Raw genomic sequence first — 23,092 nt, forward strand, 5'->3', positions numbered from 1 at the left:
ACCTAAGGGTCCATCAATGGAAAAATGAATTTAAAAATATGTTGTATATAAACACAATAAAATACTTTTCAGCCTTAAAAAAGAAATCCTGTCATTTGTGAGAACATCCATGAAACTGAAGGACAATACATTAAGTGAAATAAGCCAGATACAGAAAGACAAATTCCCCATGATTTTACTTATTTGTGGGATCTAAAAAAGTCAAACTCACAGAAAAAGAGTAAAATGGTGGTTACTAGAGGTTGAGGGGTGAAGGAACCAGGGAGATGTCTGTCAAAGGACACAAAATTTCAGTAAGACAGGAGAAATAAGTTCAAGAGATTATACATCGCAGTAATTATAGTGAATAACAGTATACTGTACATTTGAACACTGCTAAGGGTAGATTTTAAGTGTTCTTACCACAAAAAAATGATAAATATGTAAAGTAATGTATACGTTAAACAGCTTGACTTAGCCATTCCATCAGGTATACATATATCAAAACATCACACTGTACACCATAGATACAATTTTTCCTTATCAATGAAAAAAACTAATAAAAAAAAATCTACCTCCTATGAACGCTTTCTCTGAAAGCTACTGAGTAATATTCTTCATTGAACAAGGGAGTAAACCAAGAAAGCCAAAGGCATGGGAGCCCGAAAAGACGGGATCCAATGGACTCTCTAGGGTGACAGTGAAGGGAAATCAAAAGAACAAGCTATAAACAAGCCCTGAAGAAAAATCAGTCCAGGCAAGAACATTCAGAAGTTCTAAGAAAGACTTCTTCAAAGAGATAAGAATATCTGAAGTCAGCACAGGTTAGAGAAAACGGACACAGCCAGCGTAGTCTAGACTTGAATTAGGGCTTAGTCAAAAAACTTAGCAACTGAATAAAACAAGTATTAACTCCAAGAAAAACAAAATACTATACCGCAAAGTAAAATGGTATGCTATAGATTACATACTATATGTAAGAGTATTACATATTTGTATAACTTACACAAATTTTAAGGTAATTCATGGTTTAGCAATGAATAGGATTTACAGAGTCGTAAGATAAACCAAGAATATAAAGCTAACGAAATTATAAGAGACAATAGGGGAATAGAAAATGTATGCATGACGGACACAGAGAGTGTGAAAGCCAAATGTCAAATTATATGTGGAAAATCAACAGATAATGCCCAAAACTGAAAACGGTCAACGAGTGACAAAGATCTTAAACGGTAAAAGTAAAACAAAGGGTTGTAACAAGTACCTCTATGGATGAGGGGCACAACTATTTTTCTTGCTAAGCCTTACACAACCGTTTGCCTTGAATCAAAACCTTAAAATTACATTCCTATCAGAGACGAGGAAATGAGATGTAAAGAGTACCAAAAGACCCAATTATGTTTTGTAGGTTTGGATATTCTCTGGTATACAGATTACCTGGGAACACACAAAGCTGTGTCTACCCCAGGTGTTAGAGAGAGGGAAGAAAGCAGAACTGCAGGCACACTATGCGAAGCTAAGTACAGAAATGCAAGAAAGTATTTCTTTCTTCCTAGGATTGGTAGGCAATGTGAAATTTTACAAAACAATGCTTTACTGACAGGTACAAAAGACTAATGAAGGTAGAAGGGCTGGCTTCAAAAAGTTACAAATTAATAAATGGGAAAATAAAACTTATTGCTGAATCTATTTAGCTTCTCTACTACAGAAATGTTGCAAGATCTATGCATTCAGGACTCAGTTTCAAACCATTTACACTAAAAGAAACACAACCAAACCACTTAGTTTTCCTGCATGATACTTCTAAGGACAATAAACAAAGTAAAAGGCTCACTCTACTACGTGACATCTTACCTGCAGAATTCTGTCCTGGGAAGCTGGTGTTCGTGGTGTTCTAAGAGCAATGCTGTTGTTGGTGACATTGTACTCAGACAAAAGTGTACTGGAAGCAGAGTTTGTTATGCCAGATTCCTCGGCAGTTTGACGTGCAATTTCACTTGCTTGGCCTACTTTTACAACGTCCTGGAGTTCTGCATCTGAAATCTAAAAGGACGCAATTATAGTAAGCAACATTTTAACTGAGGCCGGGCACAGTGGCTCACACTTGTAATCCCAACACTCTGGGAGGCCGAGGAGGGCAAACTGTTTGAGCCCAGGAGTTCAGGACCAACCTGGGCAACACAGCGAAACTGTCTCTTTAAAAAAAAAAAAAAACCCCTATTTTAACTGAGAGCTGACGCAGCTTTAAATTTCCATATTCCAGAAAAATGAATTGCTAAAGCTGTGTGATTAGTATCAGGGGTTCACGGTAGTACTCATCTTTTTTGTGGCTTTGAAAGTTTCCATAATATGGCTTTAGAAAGTCTTCCTTACAGAATGTGAGGGGAAAATTCACATATGATGATATAAAATCAAGCTACAGAGGCTGTATCTCTATACTGAAATTCTTTCAAATCAACGTATCAATGTACCAAGAATGTAAAATAGCAGTATTTATACAAAATTGGAGGAGGAAGACTGAAAACCAATTAATATATCACAAAGAAATAGTCCAATGAGCCACAAGATCCCTAAGAAAATCTAAAGGTGTTGTGTTAGTAATTTTACCAAAATAAATATCCTAAGGTGTACTAAGAAAAAAATTAAAGACAAAATTTCAATTTAATAAATATCCCCACTAGGAATGTCAGGATAGGACAAAATTAGTTTATGCCCAAGAATCTTGTGTTGATGCAGCCAATGTGCTCACAGGGGAAAAGAGTTCTTCTGGTCTCCTAAGTCCTTTCTTCTCCACCATTAAATCTGTCCAATTCTACAAAGCTGTACTACTGAAAACAGAAAAAAAAAAGGTTAGCTGGGCACAGTGGCTCACACCTGTAATCCCAGCACTTTGGGAGGCTGAGGCGAGTAGATCATGAGGTCAAGAAATTGAGACCATCCTGGCCAATATGGTGAAACTCTGTCTCTACTAAAAACACAAAAATTAGCTGGGCATGGTGGCGCACGCCTGTAGTCCCAGCTACTTGGAAGGCTGAGGCAGGAGAATCGCTTGAACCGGGAAGGCAGAGGTTGCAGTGAGCCTAGATGGCGCCACTGTACTCCAGCCTGGTGACAGAGCAAGACTCAGTCCCATAAAAAAAAAAAAAAAAAAAAAAGAAAGTTACTCTAAGGTCCCATGTTTCTGACCAACTAGAGTAAGTCAAAAGAATACAGCCTGTAATAAGCTGAATGAAAGAATGTTTGTATCTCTTTTCTCCACAACTCCCACATAGATTTTCACAACTGTTGTCTCAAAAAAGACAAGCATAACACAACAAAACATTCCCTGGGAGAAGGTAGCTTAAAGTCCACAAAGCCAAACCACACCTTTACCCTTGTCAGCTACAAAAAAGCCTAAAACCCTAACCTGTTGACAAAATGTTAACAGTTGACGATTACTTACCAAACCATCATATGAGCAGTTTAAGACCTGATACAATCATTTATACAGAGAGGCTGAAGCTATCTTATCATACTATATCACAATTACTTGTGGGTTTTTCTTTTTCTTTTTTCTTTTAGACAGAGTCTCACTCTCTCACCCAGGCTGGAGTGCAGTGGCACAATCTTGGCTCACTGTGACCTCTACCTCCAGGGTTCCAGTGATTCTCCCACCTCAGCCTCCTGAGTAGCTGGGATTACAGATGTGTGCCACCACACCCAGCGAATTTTTGTATTTTCAGTAGAGACAGGGTTTCACCATGCTGGGCAGGAACTCCTGTTGTCCTGAACTCCTGACCTCAGGTGATCTGCCCGTCCTGGTCTCCCAAAGTGCTGAAATAACAGGCATGAGCCACCACAGCCAACCCACAATTACTTGTTTTTATGTGTGTCTCACCCATTAAACTGTGAATTTCTTAAGAGCATCCAGCACAAACCTGGTACACAGGCCTTCAAACATTTGCTGAATAAATGATATAAGCATATAAATTCACATAGTGAAAAATTTGCTTTTATCAGATTACCTGAGGGGCAGGAAGTACTAGTTTGCTTCTCTTTTTAGTAAATTCAGAAACACCACTAGTTTGAAGAATAGCTGATGGTAAATCAGATTCTTTTTTCCTTTTCAAATGCTGTTTGTCTTTTTTTCTATCTCTTCCTTCTTTTTCACTGTCATGGATCAAGGTAGAAAAGAGATTTGTAAGTTACATATAGGCAAAAACATTAAAATTCATACAAATACTCATACCCTTTGAACAAACAACCTCATTTCTAAGAAAATAACTAAAAAGGCCGAGTGCGGTGGCTCACGCCTGTAATCCCAACATTTTGGGAGGCCCAGGTGGGTGGATTACCTGAGGTCAGGAGTGCGAGACCAGCCAGGCCAACGTGGCGAAACCTCGTCTCTACTAAAAATACAAAAATTAGCCAGGCACAGTGGCGCATGCCTATAATCCCAGCTACTCGGAGGCTGAGGCAGGAGAATCATTAGAACCTGGGAGGCGGAGGTTGCCGTGAGCTGAGATCGCGCCACTATACTCCAGCCTGGGCGATGGAGAAAGACTCCATCTCAAAAAAAAAAAAAGAAAATAACTAAAAAAAGGCAAAAACAACATACATTAAGTGGTCCCTACACCATTACTTACTATATTCAAGATGAAAGCAAACTCAGAATAGCAATAAAATTATTAATAACACACCCTAAGTAATTAAGTACTAAAGATTAAAACATATAAGTATGAAGATTGTGATAAGCAAAACATTCCACATAATATCAAAAGAAAAACTATTCCTATATTATGAATATTCAATGAAAACGTGTGTGCACATAGGAAAAAGTATGACAAGTATGTAAAAAGGACAATGTGTATGAAAGAAATAAAATTAAATATAATATTTAAATTTCCCTTTAAAACTTATTAAATTGTCACGATTCTTAAAATTCACAATTTTTTTAAAAAGGCTGTTTTAATACTGACAAGTGACATCTAAACATGGTTAAGAAGCCTAAAGACAGACTCAAAGCAGTCTTTCAAAGCTCCAGGAATACCTCCTCCCCTTCTGCGTCTTTCTTGCCTCCCCCACTTAGTACTCCTTCCAAATGAATAGTTTTCCTGTTCAATCTCTTTATTTGTACAGCCTACCAAAAGCAAAGTCCTAATTTGAGGAATAAATACAATGGAGTACATACAAGAAAATCCTGTTTTACAATGGCTGATAGCTGTTGTTTTGTAACAATTCATATCAACAGAAATGAAAGGTCAACAGAGTAGAAAACTTTAAAAAATCCTTGACAACCATAAAATACTTTCCCTACAATATTCAGGTATGAGATTTAAAGAAACTAAAAATCTCAAGAAATAGGGAAAATCTGCTATCCTCTAAAACATAAAGATTTTATAAAAGTGTATCTATCCCATCAAGTGAAAGGATCCGTAGTTTTTTCTTTTAATTTCATCTTAATAAAAACAAAATTTTTCACTAGAAAAGACTAAAAGGGCTGGGCGTGGTGACTCATGCCTATAATCCCAACACTTTGTGAGAGAGGCAAAGGGAGGGTAGCGTGAGCCTAGGAGTTTAAGGCCAGCATGGATAATATGGCAAGACCCACCTCTCTACAAAAAATAAAAAATTAGCCAGTCATGGTGGCACACAGCTGTAGTCCCAGCTACTTGGGAGGTTGAGGTGGAAGGATCGCTTGAGCCTGGGAGGTAGAAGATACAGTGAGCTGTGATCATGTCACTGTACTCCAACCTGGGTGACAGAGTGACACCTTGTCTTAAAACAAAACAAATTTTTTTAAAGACTAAAAAAACCAGACTCAATTTTGACAGATTCCTCCGTCACCAGTAAAACTAACCTATTCATAAAAGTACCTAAAAGTTAAGATGTGATTCAAACAGTAAACAGTCAATTAAGAGCCACGCACTTCAACTTAAGAGCCATAAACAGCATTCTGTGCTAAAAACATGATAGCCAGAGTCCCTGATTTTCTCAGAAAGATGAATCCATTAAATAAATAAAACCATATGTAGGCCACATTGTACTAATAAAAATCTAGACCAGGCACAGTAACTGATGCCCATAATCCCTATACTTTAAGGAGGATCGCTTGAGCCCAGGAGTTTGATACCAGTCTGGACAACAAAAGGAGATCCCACCCTACAAAATAAAAAAAAATTAGCTAGGTGTGGTGGTGTGTACCTGAAGGCCTAGCTACTCAGGAGGCTGAGGTGGGAGGATTGCTTGAGCCCAGGAGGTCAAGTCTTCAGTAAGCCGTGTTTGTACCACTGTACTCCAGCCTGGACAACACAGCAAGACCATCACAAAAAAAAAAATAATTTTAAAAATATTTTAAATAAATAATAAAAATCTGGCTCTGAGAAGGATAATACTTCGCCCTTCGTAAGACTCCTCCTACTATTCCTTTCCATTTCCAAAATCAGAAAGGCAACTTACGATCTTAGCTCCCCATCAAGATCCTGTTGTCTTAATTTCCTGAAATCTGCATCAAGAGCTTGGTAGTTTTCCTCGGAAGTATCATAAAAACCAAGGGCAGGCTTTTTTTCAAAAGGGATTTCAGCATTATAATCAACTCCTCTCTTCCTTTTTCTTTTCTTCTGAATTTCTATGCCAGCTGCTCGAAGTTCCCTTCTCTTTTGGAGGGCAGCAAGACGTCTGAAAAGAATGCAAAATCACTTTGAAAATCATCTGCCACGTGGCACGGATAAATTATCCCATACAGTTAAAAAAAAAACTATCTATTTATTTAGGGAAGAAATATTTATTTAAATCCTTACCTCACATCATTCACCAAAACAAATCCTAGTTTTAATTTAAAGGTGCACACACAAATGCACACAATAAGGCAAAAAGAAAAACCAAAAGGAACTACAAGTAAATATATATCTTATTTCTGGATGGAAATGTACTTACCAAATATAAATTAAATAAATGGCAAAGGAAAAAAATCAACAGCTTTTTGTTTCCTTTTAGTCCACTCATCTGTACACTGAAGAGCTTTGAGATATAAAACTTCTAATTGTAGCACTATGAAAATTTATAAATGAAATTAAAAGGCAAATACTAGGAAAAAATATTTGCAACTAGTATGATGATTAAATATAAAGAGTCTAAGCAAAGTTGTTTTTTTTTTTTAATGCACTCAAAGGGTGTAAACACAGTTCACAAAGGAAACAATGCAGGTAGCTAAAATGACAAAAGTTTTACTTAACAATTAAAGAATCACAAATTAAATTAACAAGTACCATTTGTGCATATCTAATTAATACCATTCAGTTTTTTGTTTTAATGGCAAGGCTGCAAAAAATGGACAGTCTGCTGCACTGGTAATGAGAAAGTATATTAGTGCATCTTTTCCCAAAGAGAAGCTAGAAATACACATTCACAGCCTAAAGACTTTCATATTTTTTGAGCAGCAATTTCACTCCTTAGCCTTTAGCCTAAGGAAATAAGTTAGACCATGAGCAAGGACTTAACTACAAAGCTGTTCACTAAGCATTGTTTATAATAGTGGATAGCTGGATACAATCTAAACATCTATCAGTAAGAAATTATATGAATTTATAAGATATTATACAGACATTTACATAAACTTTTAAAAGGCTATAAATCTACTCTGACATGGAAATAGGCCCAGGACACACCACTGTGTAAAAAATGTTAGAAAGTTTACATGTTACAGAGCAACACGTAAGAACTCTATGCATATATATCAATGAATATATGCCTGATGAGATACGAAGCACATCTAAAATACTAATAATAATCTTCCTATGTTGCTATAACTGTAACGATTTCATAAGAAAAGCTATTCACAATATTAAAGACGGAAAACAAGTTACAAAACAGTATCTATGAGTAACTTCCAGCATGACAGCATGAGGAACTCCATAAACTCACTACCCAGGGAGAATGGTGAAAATCACATGTATTTTTAAAATAACCAATTGAAGTCTCTGAAGAGGATCTGAAACAGATACAGCAAATATATAAACATTAAATCAAGAAAATCTACTTAAACTCGGTAAGAAACACAAGAATATAATATTTAAATCAAGACCCACTCCCTCCTTCCCCCCAGCTCAGAGAAACAGAGACGCCACTCCACACAAGTGCAGCCAAGAACCCAGGGCTCCTTCTACCCTCCAGCTCCCAGTAGAAGGGCTTTCATTCCAGGAGGAGCAGGACATCAGTATTTCTGGTGGCAAAGTTCCATCAAGAGTGGCTGAGAAGTGGCCTTCCTTCCTCCATTCAAACAGAAGTCCTAGCTTTGGACACAGTGCTGCTGAGAATACTGGAGCCCTGATAGCCTGTGCCCAGGCTTATGAGATGAGGGTTCCACACTGGGGGTGGACAGGGAGGGCAAACCAAGGAAACCTTGGGCTGCTGTCCATCCCCCACCTCCCACCAAACACTCAGCTAATAAAGTAGGGCTATCGCTTGGAGACATGCCCTGTCAGGGCCCTGGGGAAGAAGCAGGACACAGAACTGAGCTCCACATTTCTCCTCAAACAAAAGGACCTCATTTGCAACAGAGTGTAGAGAAGTTCAAGCCTAAGGGCACTCTCAAAAACAGTGGAAGTTCTGGTAAAAGGCAAGCTGGGAAAAAACTTGACAGACTCAATGGAGATACCAGTGAATCTGTAGGCCTACTAGTTTGCCAGAGAAAAATAGGGAATAAGAGCTGGGAGAAGCCCTCCCGTAAATCTCAAACATTGATCTCAGGAAGGATCCCTTGAAAGGAGCCCAAATTTGACTGGATCAATTTGTAGTGCAACTTACGCCCCAGGACACTGTTGAAAACAGAGCAAACAGCTGGCAATCAATGAAACTTAACAGGAAAGGAACGTCAAAGAGAGCCCTGCCCAAACCATGCCATCTCAGGATGTCTGTGAGCGTACACAAGACTGCCTCCCTGGGGAGCAACATCAGCTACTTCACATTTCTCACAGGAGGGAAGCGAAGAATTAGATAGACTAAAACTGGCCAGACACACTGGCTCATGCCTGTAATCCCAGGACTTTGGGAGGCCAAGGCAGGTGGATCATCTGAGGTCAGGAATTTGAGACCAGCCTGGCCAACATGGGGAAACCCTGTCTCTATTAAAAACATAAAAATTAGCCAGGCACGGTAGAGAGTGCCTGTAATCCCAGCTACTCTGGAGGCTGAAGCAAGAGACCTACTTGAACCCAGGAGGCAGAGGTTGCAGTGAGCCGAGATCATGCCACTGCACTCCAGCCTGGGTGACAGAGCGAGACTCCATCTCAAAAACATAAAATGAAATAAAATAAACCAGTCACCAAACAAGTAAACAAGCAAATAATAAACGAAGGCTGAGGGAGTACCGAAAATTGCTACATCATCTTAAATGTCTTGTTTCCAACAAAAAATTTTAAGACATGCAAAGAAACAGGAAAGAATGACCCAAATACTAGAAAAACTGCAAGCAACAGAAACTGCCTGAGAGTGCAATCAGATGTCAGATTAATAGACTTGAAAGTAGCCATTATGTTCCAAGTACAAAAGAAAACCAAGAAGTAAAGGAAGGTATGATAACAATGTTGCATCAAATAGAGAATATCAGTAAAGAGACAAAAATGCTTAAAAAGAAACAAATGTAAATTCTCAAATTGAAAAGCACAAAGCTGATCAGCTAACTTAGAAAGGGAATGAAATAACAAAAATGAAAAAAAAGGCTGGGCACGGTGGCTCAAGCCTGTAATCCCAGCACTTTGGGAGGCCGAGACGGGCGGATCACAAGGTCAGGAGATCGAGACCATCCTGGCTAACACGGTGAAACCCCGTCTCCACTAGAAATACAAAAAACTAGCCGGGCGAGGTGGCGGGCGCCTGTAGTCCGAGCTACTTGGGAGGCTGAGGCAGGAGAATGGCGTAAACCCGGGAGGTGGAGCTTGCAGTGAGCTGAGATCCGGCCACCGCATTCCAGCCCGGGCGACAGAGCAAGACTCCGTCTCAAAAAAAAAAAAAAAAAAAATGAAAAAAAATTTATTTAATTTAAAAAAAATAAAGTGGCCGGGCGTGGTGGCTCACACTGTAATCCCAGCACTTTGGAAGGTCGAGGCGGGCAGATTACCTGAGGTCAGGAGTTTGAGACCAGCCCAGCCAACTTGGTGAAATTCTGTCTCTACTAAAAATACAAAAATTAGCCGAGTATGGTGGCACACGTCTGTAGTCCCAGCTACACGGGAGGCTGAGGCAGGAGAATCGCTTGAACCCGGCAGGTGGAGGTTGCAGTGAGCAGAGATCATGCCACTGCACTACAGCCAGGGTGACAGAGCAAAACTGTCTGAAAGAAAAAGAAAAAGTACAGACTGGGCACGGTGGCTCACACCTGTAATCCCAGCACTTTGGGAGGCCAAGGCGGGCAGATCACGAGGTCAAGAGACCGAGACCATCCTGGCCAACATGGTGAAACCCCGTCTCTACTAAAAATACAAAAAATTAGCTGGGTGTGGTGGCAGACGCCTGTAGTCCCAACTACTCAGGAGGCTGAGGCAGGAAAATGGCGTGAACCCGGGAGGCGGAGCTTGCAGTTAGCCTAGATCACGCCACTGCACTCCAACCTGGTGACAGAGCCAGATTCTGTCTCAAAAAAAACAAAACAAAACAAGGTACAAAGCTGAAATGTAAAGAGGCTCAACAGTAGATGTGAACTGGCAGAAGAATTAACAAACTTTAAGACAGAGCAGTAACAATTATGCAATCTAAACAGAGAAAAAGAATGAAGAAATATGAATAGAGCCTCAGAGAAATATGTCGCACTATCAAATGCACCAACATAAGCAATAACAGGGATACCAAAAGGAGAGAAGTGAAAGGAGCAGAATCAAATATTTGAAGATACATAATGGCTGAAATTTTGAAAAATTTATTGAAAAACATTAATCTACATATCCAGTAAGCTCAATGAACTCCAAGTAAGATAAACAAAAAGAAATCTACAAACAGACACATCATATTAAAAATGTTGAAAGTCAAAGACGAGAAGATTTAAAAGCAGTAAGACAAACCAGTCACAGTGGCTTGCACATGCAAGCCCAGCACTGTGGGAGGCCAAGAAAGGAGGACAGCTTGAGGTCAGGAGTTCAAGACCAGCCTGGGCAACACAGCGAGACTCTGTCTCGACAAAAATTTTTTTTTTTTATTTAGGTGGGAATGGTGGTGTGCATCTGTAGATTCAGCTACTCAGGGGGCTAAGGCAGAGGACTGCTTGAGCCCAGGTGTTGAGGGCTGCAGTGAACTCTGCACTACAGCCTAGGCAACAAAGACCCTCTCTTAAAAAAAATTAAAATTAAAATTAAAAACAGTATGACAAAAATGATTCAACACTTACAAGGAAATCTCAGTAAGATTTACAGCTGACTTCTCATTAAAACTACAGTATGATCCAACTTTGTATGTTTGTACATATATACACATAAATGCACATCTATGTTGAGAAAGAGAAAGGTTTAGAAAAATATATTTCAAATTTTAAAGTAATTTCATTTATAAATAATGGAAATAAAGACTTCAAACCACATTAGAAAACCTTTACATCATAATGCTAAATGAATATAACCAAGCCATATAGCATTATATCACCTATGCCCCAAAATGAGAACATTAACAATACTGGAAGGAAAAATGTGTTACTTTTATAATCAATAAAAAACTGCTTTAAATTATAAGGTAGATTTGTAATTTAACATTTTAAAGCAAATAGCCCTGCACTGCACTTTGCATAGAGGCCAATCCAGCCTGTTACAATATAACTTATAAAGATGTGTAGATTCTACAAGAATGCCTACAAGAAATTATAGGGTAAATTAAAATCTGCAAATTTTATTTAAAGCAATCAATGCTAGGCCACACTTGGAGATTTTTCACATATGCATTTGCTGTGTCCCTGGCCCAATCCACATGGTTAAAGGGCTCTAAAAATTTGGTTCCCTACAACCATGGATAAAAATGGAAAAGTGATTTTTTTTCAACCTTACTCACAGTACCTAACTCTAAAGAGTACACAGAATAGAGAGGTGGCCAAGAATGGTAGAAAAGTTAGTACCTCCTTTTGGTTTCTGTTTACTGTCCCAGGCAGCTAATACCCCCAAATAAGCTAACTATTCTAGGCTAGCAACGGGCCAGCTCTGTCAACATGCATCCCGAGGCATTAAAAAAATCCTCCATCCCAGGATCTGGCACTTCAAAGCCATTAATTACAACATAATGCTAGTCATCAGGTCAAGAAGAACCAGCAGGCCAACCTGGAGGCCACAAGGGGCACTCTATAGGATAGGGAGGTTATTCTAGGGCCTGAATCACAGAAGCTAATAAGCTGTTACATAGTCCAGATTTGCCCTTTAGTGACATCATCTTGGTTTCTGGGCTATTAGGACTGATATCATGGACTTAGCCAAAAGGAAAAAAGGGGAAAGAGAAGAAAATTCTGGGTGAAAGACAATGTGTAATATATATTAATTTACTTTTTAAATACAGATTTCTATGAGGACCTAAAATTTGGTTCTAGGCTCATTAATTCCCTCTTTGTTCAGCCAATTTTCCTGTTTCACAGCCAGTGCCTTCCCAATACCAATCAAGGAAAGTAACTAATTGGCAGTCATACAAAAGACACATAATCTTGTGTGTCCTACAGTCATCTGATTCCAAAACAGCCACAAAAAAATGAAGGTCTCACATGCCAACAGAACACACTCAACATACTGGATACACTGGGCATTACTTCTGCCATAGATTAAATTTTTTTTGAAATACGGTTTTCTGTAACTATTCTGAAATGGTTAGGAGAAAAAAACACAAGATATTTTCAGAGAAATAAAGAAGGTAAAGAATACTAGTGAAATGGGAACTGGACAATTCCAATTATTATTCACTCAACAGGGTTAATAAATCATGCAGTTTTACTGGTCCTAAGGATGCCTAGAATAATTATTGAACTATGAATGGAGACAAGCACACTGTGACATTGTGAAATAACATATTTGATCTTCATCCGTGTTTCCAACAATACAACTCCTAAAATCCTGGGACTCTTCCAAGTGATAAGTGTCTTTCTGCATGTTAATGAGTTGACTGATAGCTGGCAGTCACCAGAAAGGCCACGGCAGGACTAGAGGGGTTGGGACTTTCAGCTCCCCACCTCCAACCTCAGGAGAGGGGAGAAGGGCTGAAGACTGAGTTGATAAGCAATGGCCAATGATGTAATGAATCTTGTCTATTTAATGAAGCCTCCATAAAAACGCAAAAGGACAGGGTCTGGGGAACTTGTGGGCAGCCAAATACATGGGGGCTTCCAAAAAGGTGAACAAGAACACACCTACTTGCTGAGTGGGTGGCATACCCCAGCTTCAATGGGACATAAGGGCCTGCACTCAGGACCCTTCCAAGCTTCACCCTATGTGTCTCTTCATGTGGCTGTTAATTTGTATCCTTAAAATATCCTTTGTAATAAACCAGTAAATGTGGGTGTTTCCCTGAGTTCTGTGAACCCTCTAGCAAATGAATGGAACCCGAGGAGGGGACAGTAGAACCCAGCTCGGTGGTCAGAAACACAAGCAAAATAACCTGGGGCTTAGGGTCAGCATCAAAACTGGAGTTCAGTCTTGTGGGACTAAGTCCTCAACCTGTAAGATATGGAGCTATCTCCAGGAAGACAGTATTAGAATTAACTGAATTAGAGGACACTCAGCTATCCACTGCAGAATTGATTGTCTGCTTGCTGGTGGGGCGAGAAAAAAAAAACACATATTTGGTCACAGAAGTATTCTGTGTTGATCGTTACGTGAGAAAAACACTTTGCTTTTTATTCCTATATACACACATACCTTGCTTCTTCCAATTGTTTCTCTCTTGCTTTCCTCTTGGCCTTCTTTCCCTGAGTATTAGCCAAGCGGGCTCTGGCTTCAGAAAGCATCTCAAGTTCATCTGCCAAAATTAAAAGAAGAAAAACTAAGTATTTTCTTAGTTCTTACATACTTTAGAAGCGAGGTATGTAAGAGACACTCTATTGCTCAAAATGAGAAAAAAAAAAAATACTGATTTTATGGTGTAGCATAATGGAAACAGCTTGAGTTTTGAAGTCAAAGAACCTAGGTTAAAAATCAGGCCCACGGCCGGGCGCGGTGGCTCAAGCCTGTAATCCCAGCACTTTGGGAGGCCGAGACGGGCGGATCACGAGGTCAGGAGATCGAGACCATCCTGGCTAACACCGTGAAACCCCGTCTCTACTAAAAAATACAAAAAAACTAGCCGGGTGAGGTGGCGGGCGCCTCTAGTCCCAGCTACTCGGGAGGCTGAGGCAGGAGAATGGCGTAAACCCAGGAGGCGGAGCTTGCAGTGAGCTGAGATCCGGCCACTGCACTCCAGCCTGGGCGATAGAGCAAGACTCCGTCTCAAAAAAAAAATAATAATAATAATAATCAGGCCCACAAGGCCGGGCGCGGTGGCTCAAGCCTGTAATCCCAGCACTTTGGGAGGCCGAGACGGGCAGATCACAAGGTCAGGAGATCGAGACCATCCTGGCTAACACGGTGAAACCCCGTCTCTACTAAAAAATACAAAAAACTAGCCGGGCGAGGTGGCAGGTGCCCGTAGTCCCAGCTACTCGGGAGGCTGAGGCAAGAGAATGGCATAAACCCGGGAGGCAGAGCTTGCAGTGAGCTGAGATCCGGCCACTGCACTCCAGACTGGGCGACAGAGCGAGACTCCGTCTCAAAAAAAAAAAAATCAGGCCCACCACTTGCTAGCTATGTGACCTTAGTCACTTACCCTCCCTAAGCATGTTTCCCTATAAAATTGGAATAACAATTCCTATTTCACAAGGATTTTCAGAAGAGCTAAGTAAAATGAAATATGTAAAGCATCCAGCAAGTATTCATTAAACAGCAGCTACAATTATTGTATCCTTCATTATCATCAACTAACTGGCACAGCACAAATTGTGAAATAGGGTAAAAACTATTTAATTATGAGAGAATTGCTATCATTAGATACTTTCTTTTCCCCTCAGAACAATTTCTCTCCTCCAATACATTTTTCATGGCTCTACAGAACAGAGTATTACATGCCACTATTGATGCCTTAGAACAATTCCTATGCAAGGCTGTCCAATTAAATCACATGGGAACTCGTAAAACACTCAGATTCCAAGATAACTGCTCTTCCCTTGCCTCCCACACCACCCCAGATGTACTGTCTCAGTATATACAGGAGAAGCCCTGATATTTCTATTTTTAAATGCTCTCCCTGTGACAATGATGCAGCCAGCCTAGCCACAGTCTGCCTTTGGTAACCACTACGTTCAAAGTTTACATTTCAGAAACTCAACAAATATTCACTGAGTGCTTCACAATAACCCTGCTAAAGGTAAAGCAGGTATTAGGATTCCCCATCTAGCAAGAAAGGGAATTAAAGCTCAGAGAGATTTTATGACTTGTCTAAGGTCAAACAGCTAATAGGTGGCACACACGGGTTGAAAATCCAATTCCTGATTCTGTCAACTGATACATCATACTTTACACATTTATAGGGTACATGTGAGAGTTTGTTACATGCATAGAATGTGTAATGACCAAGTCAGGGTATCTGGGGTATCTATCACCTTGAGTATTTATTTCAGACCTCTCTTCCAGCTACTATGAAATATGTAATACACCATTGCTAACTATAGTCACCCAATTATTCTGCTATCAAACATTAGAACTTGTTTCTTTCCATCTATGTTTGTACCCATTAACCAACCTCTCTTCATCCCGCTCTCCCACCCACACACCATATCCAGCCTCTGGCATCTATCACTCTATTCTCTACCTCCATGAGACCAACGCTTTTAGCTCCCACATATGAGGGAAAACGTGCAGTATTTGTCTCTCTACGCCTGGCTTATTTCACTTAACATAATGACTTCTAGTCCATCCATGTTACTGCAAATGACATGATTTCATTGCTTTTTATGACCAAATAATATTCGTGTGTGTGTGTGTGTGTGTGTGTGTCTGTGTGTGTATACCACTTTTTTTTTTTTTTTTTTTTTTTTTTGAGACAGGGTCCTGCTCTGTTGCCCAGGCTGGAGTGCAATAGCTTGATCTCGGCTCATAGCAAACTCAGCCTCCTGGACTCAAGTGATTCTCTCACCTCAGCCTCCCCAGTAGCTGGATCTACAGGCATGCGCTACCACACCTGGCTAATTTTTATATTTTTTACAGAGGCAGGGTTTCACCATGTTGGTCAGGCTGGTCTTGAACTCCTGGGCTCAAGTGATCTGCCCACCTCGGCCTCCCAAAGTGCTGGGATTACAGGCGTGAGCCACTGTGCCCAGCCCACATTTTCTTTACCCATTCACCCATTAATGGACACTTAGGTTGATTCCATATACTTTCTATTGTGGAATCCCTGATTCAATGCTTCACAGAATCACTGTTAAGTCTCCATCACAGTCTCACAGTGTTGCCTTCTCACACAGAATAAATAACTTGCCTATAGTCAAATAAGTAATTAATAGGAGGACTGAGACTTGTTGTCTCTCTCTGTGGAATAGGAATGAGAAACAGAATCCTCAAGGGCTCACCTCTAGCCTCTGAAAAATCTACCCAAGAGAATCACACTATCAATTTTAAAGACAGGGTCTCATTAGGTTTCCCAGGCTGGCCTCCAACTTCTATCTAGGCTCAAGAGGTTATGTTGCCCAGACTGGCCTTCAACTCCTGGGCTAAAGAGATCGACCCATCTCAACTTCCTTAGCAGTTAGCACTACAGGCACACACCACTACACCCAGTAACACTGCTTAATTAACTGAACTTAAGAAACAGAAGATGAAGGGGCCCTGTTCAGAAAAAGCAACTACTCTATAACAGACAACACTGGACGTATTTGGAAAGATGCTTAGAATAAGAACACTGGTGACAGAATTGGGGGCTCACACCTATAATCTCACACCTTATAATCTCAACACTTTGGGAGGCAGAAAAGGGAGGATAGCTTAAGCCCAGGAGTTTGAGACCAGCCTCGGTAACACAGGGAGACCCCATCTCTATAGAAAAATTTAAAAATGAGCCAGGTATGGCGGCATAAATCTGTAGTCCCAACTACTCAGGAGGCTGCGGTGGGAGGACTGCTTAAGCCCAGGTGGTCAAAACTGCAGTGAACCATGACTGTGCCACTTTATTGCAGCCTGGGTAACAGAGCAAGACCTTGTCTCAGAAAAAAAAAAAAAGGGATTCTAAAGTAGAGGAGTTCAGAAAGGAACTAAAAGAGTTACAAAGAGGCCAGAGGAGTTTACAGTTACCAAAGAAATAAATTCCTCAAAGCATACACTTACCCTCATCCATATCAATTGGATCAGGCCGCGCTGGTTTTGTTTCTGGATTTGGATCTATTTCTCCAGGTTTAAGTTTTCGTGGATCATCTGTTGTTTCCTCTTCATTGTCTCTTTGGGCAGCTTTATCCCTAGAAAAAAGCCCACAGGAGTTACTCACACTATAATACCATTTAGTGTTAAAATTACCAGATTTCCAAGTTCTGACACTCTTTTTCCCCCCCCCAAAAAAAACAATGGATGGGCTTTAACAACATAAAGCCTTTTTACTATCACTTCATTTGAAAGAAATGATATTAAAATTTGTTAATTTCAGTGACTGGTTTCAACCACTCTGAAATAGGACCCAAACAGATCCTAGTCACAAATGCAGTACAGACCTACAAATTAAAAAAAAAAAAAAAAAAAACTATTAGTAAAGAACCAAAATGTTCCAGTAGTTAATTCTTAGCAGCGTGATTATGGGTGACTTTTATTTGCTCTTTTACTATTTTTTCCCCAGATTTTCTATGATGAACACACATGACTTGTATAAATCTTTTAAATTATTATTTTAGGAAGTATATAATAGAAGGCATAATTTTGATCAACCATCTGAGATTTGGAAAATATTATCCAATGGCTTTAGCTTTGGCTTTACTCACATCCATAATTAAAAGTTCAAAGAGAAAAAATACTCAAAGTTTATTCAGCCTCTTTCAGAACATAAACATATATTCTATGCTCTTTCTGAAGATTCACTTACAGAAGAAATTCATAGTGTTCTAAGCACTGGGCCGCTGTTCTTCCAATGATTGGAGCAATGGTCCTCCACTGAGTTGGCATCAACTTGGCCAAGTGCAAGAGTTTTTCCTCTTCTTCTCTGGACCATTCTGTCTTCTTAATGCTTGGATCCAGCCATTCATACCTATTAAAAATAGATCATTTTATATATTAGTCAGTTACCTGGCATAAACATCAAATTTGAACAATGGATACACTGACTTCTAGTGTCTGTTTCAACAAATGCTCTCATCCTTCAATTACTAAAACTGTTCTTTTTGACAACAGAGTATTTGCTGTGTGGTCACACTTACCCCAGCCAATAGTCCCCATCTCATCACATTCTATATTGTTTTAATTATGCAAGATTAATGGTTAAAAAAGGTTACTTCACTGTATCATGATCATATGCTTTCTTTCTCAACTATCATTTGTTTTTATTTATTTTACACTTTTCTAGAAATTTTGAAATATTTGGAAGACAATACAACCTTACTTTTTTTTACAGTGTTTCCGGTTTTCATACTATTTTCTCATGCTTTGGTTCTCACACCAAGGCTTATTTCTTTAAGCATTTGACTTACACTCACTAAATTCACCATATCCTTTCATTTAATATGTTTTAAAATTTAAGTAAAACTACTAAGACATCCCCTCCGTCTTTCCTAATTCCCCACCCAACACACCTTTTCCATCCAGTCTACTTAGCTGGATGACAGGCAGGCAAACAGGACTTACGTCCTACCAAATACGAGAGGAGGAACTGGTACCACTAAGACACACAGAAATCAGAACCATTTCTTCAGCCTAAAAATCATCTTCCTCTTTAACAGCCAATTTCTACATTCTTTTTTTTTCTGAGATGGAAAAAAGCCTCGTTCTGTCACCAAGACTAGAGTGCAGTGGCACCATCTCAGCTCACTGCAACCTCCACCTCCTGGGTTCAACCGATCCTCCCACTTCAGCCTCCCAAGTAGCCACCACGCCTGGCTAATTTTTGTATTTTTAGTAGAGATGGGGTTTTAACCATGTTGTCCAGGCTAGTCTCAAACTCCTGACCTCAGGTGATCCCAGCCTTGGCCTCCCAAAGTGCTAGGCTTACAGATGTGAGTCACCACACCTGGCCAATCTCTACATTCTGATCCTTTCCCCTACACAGGTGCCAAGGAAATTAGGTCATTCTTGTACAATCCAAAGTATTTTCCATACGCCACGAGTTGGGGGATGGTGCTAAATAACTCATGCTAAGAACACACTAAATAGCTTCACATGTCCACTATCCTATGATTTAAGAGGTGACACTAGCCGGGCACGGAGGCTCACACCTGTAATCCCAGCACTTTGGGAGGCCGAGGCGGGTGAATCACGAGGTCAGGAGATTGAGACCATCCTGACTAACACGGTGAAACTCCATCTCTACTAAAAATACAAAAAATTAGCCAGGAATGGTGGCAGAAGCCTGTAGTCCCAGCTACTAGGGAGGCTGAGGCAGGAGAACGACGTGAACCCAGGAAGCGAAGCTTGCAGTGAGCCGAGATCACAGCACTGCACTCCAGACTGGGCAACAGAGTGAGACTCCATATCAAAAAATAAAAATAAAAAAGAGGTGACACCACAGGCTCAGGGCTGGCTTACATTATGTTTTAACATATATAACATATTAAATATGCTTAATATTTAACATATTAACTATAAAATAGATATTTCAACTGCATTATGAGGAAACTCAACTACTGTAGGCTCATTTGGAAAATCAGCCATTATCACTTATTTCTTTGAGAAAGTAAGTTCTAAAACAGCTAACTTACGCACTTTTAGAACACAATTAATTTACAAGCTGGGGTTCATCTGCCCCTGAAAGTAGACTTTGTATGCTTCACAAAGCACTCTCAAATACATTAACCCATTTAGATGACACCTCACATCTCTAACAGTTAGGACCAAGTATTATTATCCTTAATTGGGAGAAAACAAGGGCAGGGGAGAGGGATAGAAAAATGGCTTGCCTAAGATTACACAGGAAGAAAGTGACAGCTAAGTCAAAAGTCCAAATTCCATCTCCCACTCCATGCCTTGTTATATCATGATGTCTGCTTTCTTTGATAAGGTTCACAGAGCTGACATTTTCCATCATCACAATTAAGCTCCTTTTCTGTTTTCCACTTATTAAACTGGTACATACCATCTGGCTTTGCACTGCTTTGCTGATTTTCTATGCAGCAATGACGCAATCCTAGACCACTGGTTTTTCCCATATTTCATTACCGCTGCTTTCAGAATTTCATCCTAAAAAAAGTTGCCAAAGAGTACATTCAGTCACAAAACTCCAAGTGAGAAAAGACAAAATTTAAATTAACTCTGATAGGGCTTTTGGAGAGACACATGCACATTCACATCCCCTAGGTTAAAAGACTAAGGATGAAAACCTCATTAACTATAATAATAAACAGCAACCAAGAATTAAGAAATTAAGAAGAAATCCCTTAGAAAGATATCTACCCACCCTTACACCACACTCTTCAATAAATGGGGAGTGGGAACAGCCCAATCTGAGAAACTCTACTTTACAACAAAGATTAAGAAAAAGTATTCTTCAATGTGTGGCTGTCCTTCTCTTCAAAAAGGATAACTAAAAAACACAACAACAACAAAAAGGTCTAACTCATTCATTAATACAGTCACTCAAAAAACACTTCCTCAACATCTACCTTGAAACAGGTCTTCAGGAAAGGTCTTATCAAACAGGACGTATCCAGGCCTCAAGAAGCAAGTTGGGACTCTGGTGAATGTATTCTCCAATCCAAGCCTCCTGTTTCAAGTTTACACATGGCATTTCCCCGCCAGCCCCTTAACCCCACTTATGACCCAAGAATCCACATCTCAGGTCTAACCTAAGAATTAAATATTTCTACCCCAAACCCCCCAGTCAGCTCTCCTTCCAGAGACCCCCCCGCCCCCCGTCTCTGGATACCATTTCACCAGGGCACCCATCACAACGTGGAATGCACCAATCTCAAGGCAGCTTGGCAAGCTAAGTCACAGACAAGAAGGTTAATGGAGTCACAGATGCACGCACTTGGGCGATTTTACTTCTAGGCTTTTTTTCTCACATTGGATTTGAGGTACATGCCTCTTGAGATACCCTACTCCATCCTCTGCATCTCCCATAATCAAATATACTGTTTTAAAAAGACTGCAGAGCTTTGACCACTGCATAGGAATCTTACTGTTACTTGATTTTATATCTGTCTCTCCCTCAGAAATCATCTCTTCTCCAATTTAAACAGACTGGCTCCCTTGGAGCAAGCTGAGGCAGTTTTCATTGTCTTTATTTGTAACTCGGTTGCAGTACTACTACACTTAAACACATTTTCAACTAAACAGATACAGCAGATACCTACTCTACTTGATTCATTCTGCAAACACCTGTCAAGCAACCTACTTCATGTTGGTTACTGTCCTAGGTTCTAGGGATACCAAGACCTGGTCCTCTCGCAATGCCATCTGGTGAGGTGACAGAGCAACCAGCACTTACTCAGAGGCTACTATGTGCCCTACTCTGTTTTAAATATTCCAAACGTATTAACTCGTGTAATCCTCAAGTGAGGTATTATTATCCCAATTTAGAGAAATTAGAAAACTGAGGCTCCCAGAAGTTAAGAAACTTAACCAGTACCACACAGAGGATGTGATGCTTACAAAAAGACAAAGCAAGCTTTAACAAACGGAAGAAAAAGGTACCATGAGAATACCGGGGGTGCAACTAATTCTTACAAAGATTCCAAGAAGTGTTTCTGAACTAGGTTTGAAGGATGATCAGAAAGATGTCAAGTGCTAGGAAGGCAAAAGACGTAAAAAAAGAAGGCATAAAATTTAACGAAAAAAAGACACGGAGCATGAAAAGATATGATGTGCTCCAGAAACTGATAAATTCGGTACACTCTGAACACAAAATGCACTAAAATCTAATTTCTATTTCACTCCCACTCTACTGCCCTTTGGCTCACCAATGGCACTATCCACTACGTTTCTGGAAGTAGAGACTATCCTAAGCAGTTTTTCCTCTCTGGCTTCCATCTAGGCAAAGGCAGTGACAGAAACCAGACCTTGGGATCTGTCGGGATGGCAAACAGGTTTTGACCTGGTAACAAGTAACCAGAGAGATGCGGGCATAAACGGGCTCTCCGAACCTGGTACTCAAACTGCTTCCCCTCTGCAAGGATGTCAATGAAGAAACAAAGTTGTGGCCACGGCAACTTCTTTATTTCTGAGTATCGGACAGAGTCGTGGTGCCCGGACTAAGCGTGGATGGTGCCCCAGAGGACCAATTCTCGCTGAGTTGGAACTCTGAGTTCCTCCAGGGGCGCGAGGGTGGGAGAGGGCGTATTAAAGTCAACAAAAGTTCACTAAGGGCCTAACAAGTGAGCTTGGAGCTGAGTAGCCAGGTGGTTACATCACGGTCCCTGTCCCACTGGCGCTGGCACAACACGGGGCCGCACACACGGAAAGGGCCCCGACACACGGAAAGAGCCCCGCGTGTCCGCCCCCAGGCTGCCCTCCACGCAGATCCCACAGGGTCTCCTCCTCGCCTACCCAAGCTCCGCGCGCGTGCGCACAAGCTGCTAGAGGGGAGCGGAGGGCAGCGGACGGCGGGAAAAGGAGACTTACCTCGGTGTTCCTCCACACGCCCCCCTTGATCATAATTCGAGGCATCTTGGCGGCAGGGTCTCGGCAAGCAGCCGACAGGAGCTTCAGAGAAGTAGTAACGGTGCTTGGGCCACGGGACTCAAAGCCGCCACTTCCTCCAAGCGCGACCTTCTGCTTTGAAGACCTGCGCAGGCGCAAGGTGGGAGGGGGAGCAGAAAGCAAGTCTCGCGAGATCTGTGGTGGCTGAACGGGAGAAAGTGTCTTGCAGAAGCCCTGCTGTAGGAAGACTGACAAAAAACCATCAAACCACTCTGGCCAAAGCGCCTTACGCCCCGCGCATGTCCAAAACAGAATGGAAGAAACTACGG

General features: G+C 40.7%; 1 protein-coding gene across 1 annotated transcript in view; it reads right to left on the bottom strand.

The window, feature by feature from the left end:
• Positions 1-23,092, bottom strand: part of CDC5L (cell division cycle 5 like) — a 59,111-nt gene extending 36,019 nt beyond the window's left edge. The window contains exons 1-8 of the mRNA XM_023212942.1: positions 22,746-23,092; positions 20,260-20,363; positions 18,061-18,222; positions 17,319-17,446; positions 13,827-13,926; positions 6,418-6,636; positions 3,984-4,128; positions 1,834-2,022 (exon numbers count right to left, since the gene is read on the bottom strand). Of these exons, the coding sequence (XP_023068710.1) occupies positions 1,834-2,022; positions 3,984-4,128; positions 6,418-6,636; positions 13,827-13,926; positions 17,319-17,446; positions 18,061-18,222; positions 20,260-20,363; positions 22,746-22,790 (1,092 nt within the window). The 5' untranslated portion in view covers positions 22,791-23,092. The remainder of the gene's footprint in view (positions 1-1,833; positions 2,023-3,983; positions 4,129-6,417; positions 6,637-13,826; positions 13,927-17,318; positions 17,447-18,060; positions 18,223-20,259; positions 20,364-22,745) is intronic.

Source organism: Piliocolobus tephrosceles, chromosome 5, assembly GCF_002776525.5.
Source record: "Piliocolobus tephrosceles isolate RC106 chromosome 5, ASM277652v3, whole genome shotgun sequence".
Lineage (NCBI taxonomy): Eukaryota > Metazoa > Chordata > Mammalia > Primates > Cercopithecidae > Piliocolobus > Piliocolobus tephrosceles.